This window comes from Rhinolophus sinicus, chromosome 6, assembly GCF_057876585.1.
Source record: "Rhinolophus sinicus isolate RSI-liver-muscle chromosome 6, RSI-T2T, whole genome shotgun sequence".
Taxonomy (NCBI): domain Eukaryota; kingdom Metazoa; phylum Chordata; class Mammalia; order Chiroptera; family Rhinolophidae; genus Rhinolophus; species Rhinolophus sinicus.
The window spans coordinates 34219436-34235038 of NC_142506.1; the positions used below are offsets into that span (position 1 = coordinate 34219436).

General features: G+C 38.0%; 1 protein-coding gene across 2 annotated transcripts in view; it reads right to left on the reverse strand.

Moving 5' to 3' along the window:
* CPQ (carboxypeptidase Q) overlaps positions 1–15603 on the reverse strand; it is a 565463-nt gene that overhangs the window by 358599 nt on the left and 191261 nt on the right. For both annotated transcript variants that reach the window (XM_088799038.1, XM_088799039.1), the window contains exon 3: positions 4308–4515. In XM_088799038.1, the coding sequence (XP_088655164.1) occupies positions 4308–4515 (208 nt within the window). The remainder of the gene's footprint in view (positions 1–4307; positions 4516–15603) is intronic.

A 15603-nucleotide genomic window follows, 5' to 3' on the forward strand; every position in this document is an offset into this window, starting at 1 on the left:
CCTAATCAGATTCTACTATCTCTTCTAGACTTCCATAGCATCAGCTCTCCAGGTTGCTTGGTATAATCTAAAGTGCACAGTACTTAGAACCAGAGACTCAGAGTATGAATTCCAGTTCTATCATTAGCCATGTTACTTAACTAGCTATTTAACCATTCAGAACCTGTTTCTCGTTCAGTAAAAGAGAGATGCCAATATCCACTTCTATCTGGTTACACAAAGAATTAACTGAAACAAACTATTTAAGCCTTCAGAGCACAGTACAAAGTAGGTACTTAGTAAGTGTTAAATTCCTTTTTGCATCTGTTTCCCCCATCACGCATTTAGCACTAAATAGAAAATATATTACACTAGTCATTTATAGCTTACTCTCCTCTCTTTTAGCCAGACAGAATATTCCTGAGACACACACACACACACAAAAAGGTCTAATTCATCTTAGTAACCCTAGTAACTGGCAACTTCTGAGCAACTGGTAAGCTCTCAATAAATATTTACTAAAAAAAAAAAAAAAAAAGATTACCTGTTTTATTCAATCAACAAACTCAAAATATCATTGTTCATGAACGTTGTGGCAGAAAAAGATACAATCTGGCATATTGGACACCTGGATATTTTCCTCAAAAAACAGAGCAAAGTGCCCCAAAAGTTCAAGTTGTTTTGAGCTTACTATACAGAGACCATGAAGTTTGGTCATAAAGCACTTGAAATCAGTTTGTTCTAAGAGCCCTGCTATGATTGACTATACAACCTCAGACAAGTTCATTCCCTCAATAGATAATTCCTTAGGGAATATTATGTAACTCACTATACTAGATGATGGGGATACAGAGGTAAAAATATAATCCATGTCTTTCTAAAACTTACAGTCTAGTGTGGAGTAAGGCAACTGCGGCAGACTAGAATGGTAAACTCATTTACCTTTCACCATAGGCATAAAGATAGAACAAATTTCTCAACCTCCACAAAACTACATTCTGTCCAGTGAAACGTGAGTAGAAGTGAGGTATGCCATATCCAGATGTGGCCATTGAAAACCTCCCTTTTAATCATGAACTTTCTCTATCTCCTTATTTGCCAGCTGGATATAGAGGATTCTGAGATCTTAGAGGTAATAGAACCGCAAGATGGAAAGCAGCAGAAGACCATCTGCTGACCAATCTCTTGAACCTATTATGTGAACAAGAAATTGAGTCATATTATGATAAGTGACCAAGATATGATGTGTTTTTTGTTATGACAATTTGGCTACCCTACCAATACATGAGCCCAAACTATCTCTAAGACATTATGATACAGAGTAAGCACAAGATGACATGGGAATTCCCGAAAGAGGTAGCTCATCTGGGCTGGAGATAGATATCAGGGGGGGCTCCACAGAGGAAGAGACACTTAAGGTGAATCTTGAAGGAAAATGTGAGACAGTAAGAAAGGAAATAGAAGTTTGCAGAGGAAAAAGCACAGGCAAAGTCATGAAATTTTAAGGAACTGTGGTACACTGGGCAAGTGTTAGTGATTCCTGACTACTGGACTATAGAGTGATGTTGGGAAACGTAGCTGCTGAATATGTATGTATTTATTGAAATGACTGATAAATAGCAGAACCTATAAGACATAGTAACTACTAGAAATAATGGATAAGGGGAGAAAAAAGTAATCAAGGACCATCTAACTTAAAAGGCAGAAAGATGGCATTCTCTTCAGAGATAGAGAGGTGTGAGAGGATGAATGTGATTTTGAAAAAACTGAAACTGAGATAGCTACGGAACATCCCAAAGAAAAATCAGCGGTAGTTGGACATTGGGCCTGGAGCTCCAGGCAGGGGTACGGATAAGAGCGGTGGGTTTGGAAAGTGTACATGGTGGTTGAAGCCACAAGCATGATGAGATTGCTCAGGTAGAATATTCCAGAGTGAGAAATAGGGAAGGAAAAGGGAAAGTGAGAAAGTGGGAATAAAGGGAAAGCAAGAGAGAACATGAGTATGAGAAAGAAGTCATAGAAGCCAAAGAGAAGAAATATTGAAAAAGCAGTCAGTACTTACGAGTGCTTCAGAGAGGTAAAGAAAGGTGATGGTCTGAAAAAGGTCCATTATGTTTGACAACTAGGCAACTATTTGTGGCTTTAGCAATTTCCATTTCAGTACTGGCAAAAGCCAGGTTAATATGGTCAGCAGAGTGAAAGAGAGGTCAAAAATTAGAGATAGGAATATAAAACATTCTTTAAGGAAAATTGGCTCTAAGAAATAATTAGTTACAAGTGGAAAAAGAGACAGAATTTGTTTCATTTTGGTTTTTATTTTTCAAGATACAAGACAGACATAAATACACTGAATTCTCTGAACTTTTATTTCCCTACCTATAACATGGGGATAATAATGCCCCTTCTGCTTGGTCCATTAGGTTATTGTCAGAACAAATAAGATGACATATGTGAAAGATTCTAAGTACTATGGTTATTATGTATTTATAAACGTTGAAATTATGGAGTTATAAAAGTTAAGACTCCAATGAAATATGGTTGGCTATAAAATCAAGAAAAGAAATATAATCAGTCTAGATCTAGAAATATTAAGAAAAATGTCTTTTTAATACACACTGTTAACTTGCTAACCCCAATCTTAGAGGCTAACAATAGATTTCTCTATGCTGGATAAAATTCTTCTCAGGCTCCTAGGTTATAGCCTGGTTTTCCAGATGTCTTCATTACACCAGAAAGAAAAAAAAATGCCAATTAACCCTGGCAGACTGCAGTGCATTAAGTCATCTGGGAATTTATTAGTCTTATGAGTAGTAGTTCTTAAATAAATATTTCTGGCAGTCACCCAGTTTCACAAAGCAACAGACTAGCTCCATAATTCAGGTCTCATGACCAGTGAAATCATGGTGAATAGCCACAGCTCACTGCATATGTTATTCTAAGGGGTAACTGAGGTATTCTGGGAAGTAAGCTAGTCATTTTAGGACTTCCCTCCTGGGAAGATTAACTATCCAAAAAAATATGGCCCAATCATTATTTCACTGGTCACCAAACCTTTAAAGACTCTACAAAGGACATTATTTTCAGCACTCTGACATCAATGGAACTAGTTTTTCTCTCATAAAGTTTTTCTCTAACAAGTGGTCTTAACATGTCCCATCTTCCTTCTCTGGGAAGATATCTTATCCCCCTGTTAAAAGAAAAAGTCCCTTTCCTTTTTTCTCTGCTCCCTTCGGACTTGGTTTCCTAATTACTGGTGTCTCCTCCTCAGCTATCTTATTTTCAAGGTGTAGGGTACTAATTAAGGTCAAGTAGCTGTGTCTCCAGCTCCAAATAGCAATTGTGCAGAATAAATAAACTTTCCTTTACAATAGATACTATAATAAAGATCTAGTCTTGAGACCCAAGTAAACCCTATTTGCAATTATTTTCATTTTTTTTTTAATCTGAGAGAGACCAGGCTACAACACTAAAATGTTGCTTCTTTTATCCACGTTTCTCAAACATATTATCCTTAATGTGTGACACTACCATATGTAGCTATTAAGCTAGGCCAAGAGTCTGCAGATCAATTTTTAGACCTTTTATCCACTGCAATGATGAATTTCGTCCTAAGACTAGGGGTCAGGAAGCACTTTGCCTTTAATTACCTTAATCAGAACTACAAAAGACAAAAGTTATGTTGCCCTCAAATAATACCACCAAACGTTTATATAGACCTTTATAGATAACCAAGTAGCTTTCATAAGTTTACCTCAGGTATTCTTAAATAATTTTGTAAATTTATTACTCTTCATCATCACCAATCAATAAAGAGAATATTAAAGCCCAGAGAGTTTAAGAACATTCCCAAGGCCACACTGTCGTTGGGGCGCAGAACCAGCTCTATATCCAAGATCCTCTGCTTCCTCAACTCTTTCCACTACACCACAGATGGTCCTCACCATGTTACCCACTTTATTTTTATTTCACTTCTCTAGCAACAATGGAAAAAGCCTGGCTTTTTCTGAAGTCATTAAGAATCTCTGATGACACACAGACATGCATTCAGTTCTCCTGCCAATGAAAATACATAACATATTGGTTATATAAGGAATGTTATGGGATTACCACATATGTGGAAAGCTTTTTAAAGGAATGCACAAATGATGCTTGGAATCCTGAAAAGGCCAAAGAAGATACTACAAAGAAAAGACCAAACGTGGAGTAGGGGAAAATTTCATGAGCAATAAGATTTTCATTTGGATGGTTTGTTTTTATTTCATAAGGGCTTCTCTTTCATGGAAAACACTGTGTTTTGAAAAAGATTTCAAATGAACATCATGACCAACCTGTAGATGGAGAAGGAAGCCACTGATCGAATGAGGGTTGCCAAAGCCCCCACTTTGGCAGCTTCTACTGCCCCCTGGACTCGGTACTGCACCGTCTGGGAATAGTTGGTATAAGGTTGATTATAAACAACAATCTTCCCTTTTGCTTCTCGGGCCCTTCTCTGCAGTTCATCAAAAGAGGTCACCACCAGAACTTCTGCTGTAATGCCTAGAGATAAAAGTCATACAAAATTAACTTATGGTTGCCGATCAGCCAGGTCGAGTTGTCACACAAAGGTCACATATGATCTATCCACTACATCTGGCAAACTGGTTTGAACAGATCAAAGTTTTAGAGCCATTTGCCATGGGAGAAAGAGTGTCGGGGTTAGCTAGTTTCCCAAGAGAGAGAAAAGGCATTCAAAATAATCTAATATACGACTCATAGCCTTTTTCAACTAATTTGACCAGCTGGTATTAAATCACAAATGGCTTGAAAAGAGTTTTTTTCCCCTTCTTTCCCACTCTAAGAAGTCATGAATTTCACAGAATAACACTATTTATAAAGAAAATGCATTTTGGGAAGTTCCCCTTGTGATTAATTAAACACATATTTATTTTTTCATAAAACTATTTTGACATGTTGCTAAACAACCTTCACTGACATCATACAAAGAATGGCCGTTCATGAAGAACATTCTTAGAAACCAACGATCTTCATTAACTTTTAACAAATAGTGTAACGTCTCTCAGGAACCACAAAAAGTCAGCCTGTTTTCTTTCCTTCTTTGTACAAAACATTCTTAAAGGATGTGGAAAGTTACCATGCTTCTTGATTTACACTACTTTTTCATCACCAAACACATTACTATTTTTCATATAAAATTTTAAAGATGTTGTATAATTGTCCTATAACCCTATTGTCTCACTTAGAAGAGACATGTCATCTGTGCTTACATTGCAAGACTTGCCCAGATCTTCCTGATTAGGGAACAGGGTTTCACAGGTCCTGCCAGACCACTGAAGATCCAATTTTATGGAGCAGTTAGAGTAACAAAAAATAATAATATTTAGCAACAAAGGCCAGATGCAGTGGCTAAATATAACTATCTAAAGAAAGTGGCAGGCGCCTACTGTTCTGTGGCTTTAGACGTGCAGTAGTGAAATGTGTCAATAAAAACCAAAGTATCAACATATATTTGGCATCCTTCCTTAATCTTGCAAACCTAGAGAACCGGGTTTTTCTGGAAGCTTAACAGATGTCATTAAAATATTAACTGTTACTCAGAAAATTCTTTTAAAATATGCTGCAGTTATAAAAGAAGTCTTGCTTTCAATATGGACCCCATCATAATGGACCCTTCGGCTGGCTCCTTTCCTACTTTTGGTTCCACCACCCAGACTGAATTTATACTTTTACTTTAAAGTGATTTGACTACAGCTCTATAAGTATGTCTCTACAACATTCAGAACTCAGAATTTAATATGTAATCTAAGAAAAGCAATGTACAATTATGGAAAGTAAGGAAGCCACTAGCTTTTTCATGTGATAAACATGCGTAAAAATACAAATAAGGGTTCAGCTAGACGGGTTTTGAGAATCATTCACTTTCTGAAACCTAGAGTTACCTTGAAATTTGACTGGCATTATTGTTGGCATACTAGGGGAATTTTGTTGATGGTTTTCAGCTGTTCCTAATAAAAAACAGATTCTGTGGTTCACCTAAGGGATGTCCCAGCAGTGGGGTAATTTGGCATCTGGATGGAGCCACTAGAAATGAAGCCAAATTTCTATAAATTTTCATAGGCCACTGCAAAATTAGTTATGCAAGGATGGTACTTCTCTATAGTAAATGCTTCAAGTTCTTTTAACAAATGAGAGTGATGAAGTCCTAAAGAGCCAAAACCTAACCTAGACACCACAGCTGCCAATGAAAATCACTAGTAGCAGCTGTAAGTCAAAACCTATCACCATGAACTTGGAAGAAGAGTTCAAATTAATCTGTTTTCCTGAAAGCTTAGAGTGACCTCTGATTCCTCTGTCTCCTTCATCCCTTGTGTGTAGTCGATCCTCAAATACTAATAATTTTATCTCTTAAATACTAATTGAACTCAGGTCGCCTGCTCCACCCCATATACCCTCTCACATAAGGCCTTATTATCTCTCTTGTGGACTGCTATGAATCCCTCCTCCTCCAGCAACCCACCACCACTGGTGCCCCTGTGTCTAGCCTAGGTCTCTCAAATTAAACAAAACTGCCAGAGTGAACTACTTGAACTGCTGAAAAATCAGATCAGCCCCTGTCACCATCTCCCTGCCCCTCATGTATATCTGCTGAGAACCTTCTACATGCCAGTCAAAGATTGTCTATCTCTACAGATATAGTCTCCCTTTGTTTTTAAATGCTCATCAATAGTAAAGTTAAAAGTTCCCACTCTCACCATGCAAGTTCACTCCTCAGTGTCCTTGTTCATTCTGTGGTACAGCATGTCTTGTTGACTCCGTTTTCCCAATTTCATCATGTGACAAACATCTATTTATTCCTCAGGATGCCATTAGGGGGTATTCCAGGGCCTCTGGCTTCTTATCTCATCCCCTCCTCACTACACACAGGAAAGCTGGCTCAGGAACCACCTACTCTGGACTGCGGGAGTGTCCTGAGCATACCAGGGCACTGGACAGTGAAACTCTACCTATTTATGACTCTCTCAACTACCTAAACTGTAATCTCCTCAGGGTTTGGGGCCAAGTTCACTTTTGTTTCTATCTCCCGGGCCGAATACAGTGCTTAGCATATATGCAGCAGTCAGTTAATAAATACTCCTTCAATGGCACTGCTCCAAATAAGGGACCACTGACAAGAACTGAAGCATTTCCATAAAAATGAAATTTTACCTTTAAAGTTTGACAGTGATTTTCCACAATAACTTAGAAGTCTGATTCTCTTACCACCCAGAACACAGCTACACAGCAATAACCAAGCAAGAAAGGCTTTGGGGCAGTCAGAATACAAACTCCAAGTATGAAAACTCAGATACCTGAACATAAGAATGCTCTTTTGTACTCTCTTACAGCCTAGTTACTCTTATTTTACACAAAATTCTAAATCAAGTATTTAAACCTATAAACTATGAGAAACAACAAATCTAAAGGAAGAGAGAGGTTTGGAACTGATAGCAATACCACCAAAAACATATGTAAAACAACGTATACTATTAATAATAGGATTTTCTGCAATGCTGGAAATGTCCCAGCTGTGCTAACACAGTAGCCATTAGATACACGTGGCCATTGAGAACTTCAGATGTGACTGATGCAACTCAGAAACTGAATTTTTAATGTCATTTATTTCAGTTGCTTTATATTTAAATTTGAATAACTATATGTGTGTAGTGGCTACTACTGTGTTTCCCCCAAAATAACACCTAGCCGGACAATCAGCTCTAATGCGTCTTTTGGAGCAAAAATTAATATACGACCCGACCGAGTATATAACATCACATCACATCACATCACATCACATCACATCACATCACATCACATCACATCACATCACATCACATCACAACACAACATAACATAACAACATAACATAACATAACATAACACCAGGTCTTATATTAATTTTTGCTCTAAAAGACAGTTTAAAGCTGATTGTCCGGCTAGGTCTTATTTTCGGGGAAACACGGTATGTAGATCTCACAATCAACTGCAACCTCAGCTGTTAGTTACACAAATAGCTGAAAGCATTTCTGCCTGCCCTCAGGGCTTTGCTTCAGGACAGTCCCATCACAGACAGGAGAGTCATGGTGACGACCTCCCACAGTGGTCACAGACCAGGTGCACTTCAGTATCCTGTTTGAAAACGCAGGGTATATACAAACACTTACGGAAGATTTTTTGCTCCAATTGAATAAAATAAAACTAGGCCATCTGGAAAACATCGCTCTTTATATTAGTTTGTGTTTTGACACGTTACACAAAGGAAATACTCATGCTATCCTTCAAATCAGCGGGCTCCTATTCTTTTCTTTACTCTCACCTCCCTTCTTTACATTCTCCCATTTTAAAAGATAGTACATGAGAACCTCGAAGAACTCAACACCAGTGTCATATTCACTGTAAGGCCTGCCCTGATCTCACTGTTTATAACTGCAACCCAGTCCCAATCCTCATCCCTCTTATCTTGCTTAATTTTTTCATAGAATTTATCAGCTTCCAGGTGTACCCACTACAATAATGTAAGTTCTGTGAGCAGTGGAAATGTTTGTCTGTTTTATTCCTTAATGTACCAAAGTACCAATATCAGGTACCAAAGTGCCTGAAATGATGCCTGACACATAATGTGTGAAATTCACACACACACACACACACACACACACACACACACACACACAGTCATAGGCACACATGCATATACTGAATGAATGAAAGAAAGAAAGAAAAGAAATCAAAAGAATAAAAGTATAATAACAAACCCATTCCTGGTCATCCTCCAAAAATGTGAACTTCTAAGGAAATTGTGTATTTCTGCGTATTATGTCAGGATAACTGACAACAATAGTAGCAATAACTGTATCTGAGTACCTAATTTTTACACTAATGTTCACAGCAACTCTGCAAATTAGGTATTAGGAGGATACTGAGATGCAGAGAAATAAATTTACACAACTAGTAGGTGCTGAAGCCCAGATTTGAATTATTGGTTGTCTGAATCTAAGGGTCATGCTCCTACTAAATGCATTACTATCTTCCTCATAAATATAAAACATATCAAAAGAAAGCATGAGTATTTTCATTTAAGAGGATTAAAAGGAAAAGGAAATAGGTATATAAAAGTCCACCTAAGTTATCAGTTGTTCTTCTGAGTTTACCTAGGATCCTGCTCATAAATCAGGATGCTATTGTCACACTAGGTCCCATCTATGAATAGGGGAGCTAGGAAGGGCGCTTCACTCCAGGACAAGAGTCTTCAGACTCTCTAAGAGTAATGCAAAGGATTACGGTAGTTAATTCTGAAGAAAATGTGGGACTGAAGCTAAAAATTATTCCTATTATGAATTGACTCTCTTGGCTACAGCTGATTATATCATAAAAATAGCATAAAAATCATCAGGTTCCTTTTTATTCTCCACACCTAATTTTCAAAATTGATCAATTTATTTTTAAGCAACCCTATGCATAATTACTACTGTAGTCTCCTTGCAGAGACAACAGATGCTGACGGCTGTGGTGCTGGCTCAGGTCATTTATCCTACGGAGAATTTGATAGAGACTCCAAGCTCAGTGTCTTCTGACTTGATTCCTCCCAAAAACAGTTAAGAATAGGAAGTTCGAGAGGTGAGAATTTTGTGTTTTCTGCTATTGAAAGGAAAAGACTACAGATAGAAAAACATGTCTCTGGGGCTCAATTCAATGTGGTATGTTTTAGGAAATTGATTATAATTTCAGAAGACTTAACATCCAAACAGGAGCTACTCCAGCCCCACCCAAAAGGAAGCCTAGCTTCTAACCCTTAACATGTAATCCTATACCTAGTGCACTGTACAATATGACTAGTGAAATGACTGGTTTTCCCTGAACTCAGTTATGGAGAAAGGAAAAGAGTTGTTCTTGAAAACTCAGTGTTTTGGCCTGAAGTGGCAAGGAGAGTGAAAATTCAAGGAAAGGGAGATAAAAGAACATCACAGCAGTCCTTTCAGAGCATCCATTTGTTTATGGAGAATATTTTGACTGTGCAACATACTTTTCATGAAAGAACAAGTCTTAGAGATTGAAATTCATTCAACAAATTTACATCCCTCCTACTGGACAAGACTGTGCTGGGCACTGGGGACAATATAAATTTGAGTAAATTCTAGTCCTATCCCTAAATTGGTATAATCTGGGGGGGGGGGGAAATAGACAAGCAATAACTTTAAAAAGAGCACAGAATGTCACAAGTGCTAAACTAAAAAGTAAAATTTCACAAAATAATGAGTTAAATCCATACTAACTCCAACTGGGGGAGGTCTAGGAAATTTCCTACAAGATAAAACTTTAAGTGGGCCTTACAAAATTTCAATAGCCTAGAAAATGAAGAAAAGAGCATTCCCAGGTAAAGAACAAAAAAGGGAAGACAAAAATAGATGAAACATTTGTTTATTTACAGTGAATAAGAGGCTTCCTGCCGGGCCCCAAAACAGTCAAGGGGACACTCTAAAATCTTCTAATTTTTATGGACCTCTATCTTCATTCTATTAATTCCAAGAAAGCAAGGAGAACAGTCTCCTTAAAACAGTTTTCAGGAAAAAACTGTTCAAGTCAGCTAATAGTTGAGTGCAAGTTAGAAGAGCAAAAGGCAAAGCCAATTCCAAACGATAGCTGGGGGTACGAGACCATTATCTCCAACTGTCTCCTGAGTTCTGGCTCAAATTAAACCTGGTCTGCCAGCCTTGCGAGCAAACCCAGACCCAACTTCATCAGCCTCCATGGGCTCAGTAAGTGATCATCGTCTCCAGAGGGGCAGCTCTGACAGAACAGCATGCCACAGGCCAACTTGCCGTACTGATACCTGAGGATGAGTCACAAGCAACGGAACTTGTCTACCATGACTTCTAAAATACAGAATTTATACACTTGGTTGTATAATGGAGAGGTGCCTAGCATAGGACCAGTATGTTTAACTCGCCGTGTGACGTCAGACACTCAGGGTATACAAGACCTGACTCAGCAACACACAGCAGCAACACGCACAAGCACAGACCACCTGCAGCAACCTGATCACTTAGAATCCAAGTTTCTTCCACTGATAGGGCCACAGCATGAGAGGTGGTACCCTGATTAATTCTACAATGATCACAGAGAGTACTGATACTCTAAAACATGAGGTGCATTGTGTTTGAAACATGGTTGCTTTCTCCCCAAATGCTGGGTGGTTCCTTGTAATGGTGGCTAGTGTGGGTGGGTAAGTAAAGGCTTTCTTAAAAACCATTGTCATCTAATACATCTGCTAAAGTAAGCAGCCGGAAGGCACTATGGACCTCAGTCAGCTTCCAGTGGCATTTAAGGAGTAAAATCCACAGGTCTTAGTGGTGGCGGGGATCCAGAGGTGAGTTTCTGGTTGCAGCTGACTAAAACAGCAGCAGTCATCATGGTCTGGGGGTCATGGCTGGCTTTGCTGAAAAGGTAGAATCTGTACAATGAAGGCTAATAGATTTGGGGACATTGGCAGGAAGGCTGGGAGGAGAAGAGAGGACTGAGATTCAAGTAAGCAACAACTAGGGGACAGAATGGCATGACAGGCTGGCAGTTTGTAGGGCAAGATCATTTGGAGGCCTTGCAGCTGCATTAAGGAATCTGGGTGGGGACAGAGAAGTCAGGCAAATTCAGATTTACATGCTGAAAGCATCACTAGGCCTAGCATGATGATAGGTGTGGAGGAGGTAAGAAAAGGTCTGGGAGGCTACTCAGGAGACACTGCCACATTCTGGATGAGAGGCGAGAGTGGCCTGGACTAGGGCAGGGCAGTGGACCACTTAAGCAACAGTATGGAGGGGACACCATCTGCTGCAACGCTGCTATGAGGAAACTGGCCTCATGGAGTTTTACTCCACTAACCATACTGCCCAATCTATGTAATGATTGTTTTCCTGGGGAAAGTTGTGTGTAAACTGAAATTTAGTAATCAGATAATTCAAAATTGTTTTAAATTTTGAGGTGAATCCTATAGTGAAACAAGGATCTTACGCTAAAACATTTAACAAAGTATTGACTATAGTACATCATGCAGTCTTTAAAATATGCTTTTAAAACAGGGTGTTTCTTTATCAGTAACAAGAATTGTCTATCAGTATGTACCCTGGCTTGAATACAAGCTATAAAGCTCACTAGCCTTTGATCCTGAATAAGTCGCTCAACTTTTCCTAGCCTGTAAAATGAGAATCAAGATACTATTGACACCACCAGGATTCTTGTGAGCATCAGATGAGATGATAGAGGTAAAAATTGTTCTGTGTGGTATAAAGCATTATAAGATAATAAGAGGAAGGTATAAGAAAATAAGAGTGAGGTTTTGGACATATATTGAGTAGGTATAAGCAGTACTTATCTGATTCATTTAAAACTTCACTTCAAACTAATTACCAGGAGTAAAACAAAAAAACAGAGGGTAGATTTTAGCATATATAGAGCCTGCTTGACTCAGAGCTCAGCTATGCTTGATCACATCAGACAGCTCCATCGGCTGTATGAGTTCTGGTCAGTTTTGACTAAAGTGATAATTTAGGCACTACGTCATAAATATTCCCACCTCAGACTGACAGAGAAGCTGAGTAGGTTTCATGGGTCTACTTGGCAGCAAAGGGCACAGAAGGAGTGATGGAGGAATGGGTGAGAGAAGCAGGGAAGGGACTATTTGGAGAAGCATGAGACTGAAAAAAGATTCCAGTGGCCCTGTCCAAAATTACACTCACGTTACATTCTATTCTTCCCCTGCCCCTGCTCTAAAAGAGAATGACACATGCCCATCAATTGCCTTATAAACTGCAGTGTTTCTCCCAAAAGACACTGACACAGGGCTTAGCCAAGATATTTGCTCTGGCCAGTGAAATGTGAATGGGCAGGGTGTATGGTCACAGCTAGCAGAAACTTTAAGAGCCCTTTTTCTTCAGCCACAAGAATAACATGTTCCAGATGGGGACTTCTCCTTCAGACTAGATCCTTCAGTGAAAAAGATACCTGAGGCAGAAGCAAAGACACTACCAACTTTATATACAGGAAATGGGAATGGGCAGGTGTATGGTCACATACATATATACAAAGCGAACAAGAAATAAATTTTAGTTGCTGCATACCACAGAGATTCTGGAGGTCGTTTGTTACCAGTGAGAACTTACTAACGTAGAAACCCTGAATGTAAAGTTTCTATCAGAGCATTTCACAATCTGTAGCTAATGACAGATAAGATATAGAATAAATTCATTTAATACCTTGGGAAATATTGCTCAGGGAAAATTAGGTAACTACTTTCTTCCCCCATCACACATCAAAGTGATCAAATAACCAACACCAAACAGTAGAAAACAAACAAATCTGAAGAAGAATTTAGCAAGTGCCAGTGATGTAACACATGAAGACTAAATTACAAGTAATTTTAAATAGAAGGCATACTCTAGAGATCATTAAAATACACTCCTGGCAGGTTCAGTTAGCTAACCCACCTGATGTCACTTCTAAAAGAAACAAGAATCCCTGTTGTACTGTTAAGTAATTTTATACACTTCAGTAGATTTCAGTATTTCATATCTAAATTCATTTTCACTCTAAATTCCATCTTCAAAAACCAAGGGCAAAAATGACAGAAACTGGTATGCATTTTTTGTATAGAAGTACAAAATAATGTTATTATAGTGTTATATCACATAATTCTATGACAGCTTGGCATTCCAAAACGGGCTTTTTTATTTAGCTATGTTTTGAAATGTTAACTGTCCTATACTCTTCTCAGAGAAGTAAAACTTGGGGGGAAAATACTGTAACAAAACAGATTTCTGCTCTCAAAAATAAAAGAAACCTGGCTCAGTTTCATGATTCAGTTTGACATAGCAATTTGCCACTAGAAGATTCTAGAGACATAATAGAAATATCAGAACTATATGACTTACTCGTATATGAAAATTTCCTGCATGACATTTATTAAAGTCCATTGGCTGGGAGGCCATAAATCCAACTATCAATGTCAGTCCCATTACAGTTACAATTGAAAGCCATCACCACACAGCTTAAGCAGGAGAGATTTAAGCACAACGGCATTGACCACATAATAGATGAGAAAATGAGAAGTTTCAGGAAGGTAGAGGAAGGTTCAAATGTATTACCAAACTAGAACATAGCAATGCTCATATTTGAATCTAGGTCAGACTGACCCCAACTCTATACTCTTTTCATCCCATCCCATATAGACTTATTCCCAATTAACTTAAGTCACCATGCACTTGTATGTTTCTTTTCAAATTCAACACAATCACTATCAAAATCCTATAGCATATTTTTTTTGCAGAAATTTAAAAATTCATCCTAAAATTCATTTGGAACCTAAAGGTATATGTGTGTGCGAACACACACGTGCGCGCGCGCGCGCACACACACACACACACACACACACACATCCCGGGGGTGCCAAAAAAATGTATACACACTTTAAGAGATGTTATCTATGCTCAAGCAGTAGTTTCCCATAATTAGAAGTGTCTGGACATTGATGGTAACCACTTTGAGCACCACTTGTAATTGCAGAAGTCAAACGTGACTTGTATTCATCTTTTCTTATTGGTATATATTGAGTATTACAATTATATATATGTTGCCAAAAAAGTGTATACACATTTTAGGAAATGAAAAAACTGTTATTAAAATTATAATACAATGAATGATGCTAGCATTCATTTGATTAAAGCCATCTTTTGAGGGAACATCATACTACACATTGCTACCATAATTCAATTCAACTTTGAAAAGGAATACATAGATAACATCTCTAAAAATGTGTACATTTTTTGGCACCCCCAGTGCCAAAAAGGAAAAAAAAAAGAAAAAGTAAAACAAAGCTGGGGAATTCAAACTTTCTGATTTCAAAACATATTACAAAACAACTGTAATAAAAACAGTGTGGTACTGGCATAAAGACAGACAAATAGACCAATGGAATAGAATAGACAGCCCGGGGGGGAAAAAACAACACAAAAAAAACCCTTGTGTGTATGATTAAATGATCATTGAAAAGCATGCAAAGACCACTTCAACAAATGGTGTTGGGATAACTAGATATCCACATGTAAAAGAGAAATTGGACCTTTATATTACACCACATGCAAAAATTAACTCAGAATGGATTAAAGACCTAAAATTATAAAACTTCTAGAAGATAACATAGAGGGAAAGCTTCACTGCACTGGACGCAGCAATGATTTCTAAGATATGACACAAAAAGTACAGGAAACAAAAGCAAAAACAGTCTACTGGGACCACATCAAACTTCAAAGCTTCTGTGCATCAAAGGACACAATCAAGAGAGTGAAAAGGCAACCTGCAGAATGGGAGAAAATATTTACAAATCATATATCTCATAAAGGGTTAATATCCAGAATATATAAAGAACTCCTACACTCAACAGCAAGGAGAAAATCAAATAACCTGATTTTAAAATGGTCAAAAAATTTGAATAGGCAAAACCACAATGAGATATTACCTCATACCCATTAGTATGGCTACTACCTTGTTTCTCCAAAAATAAGCCTGGCTCTTATATTAATTTTTGCTCCAAAAGATGCATTAGGG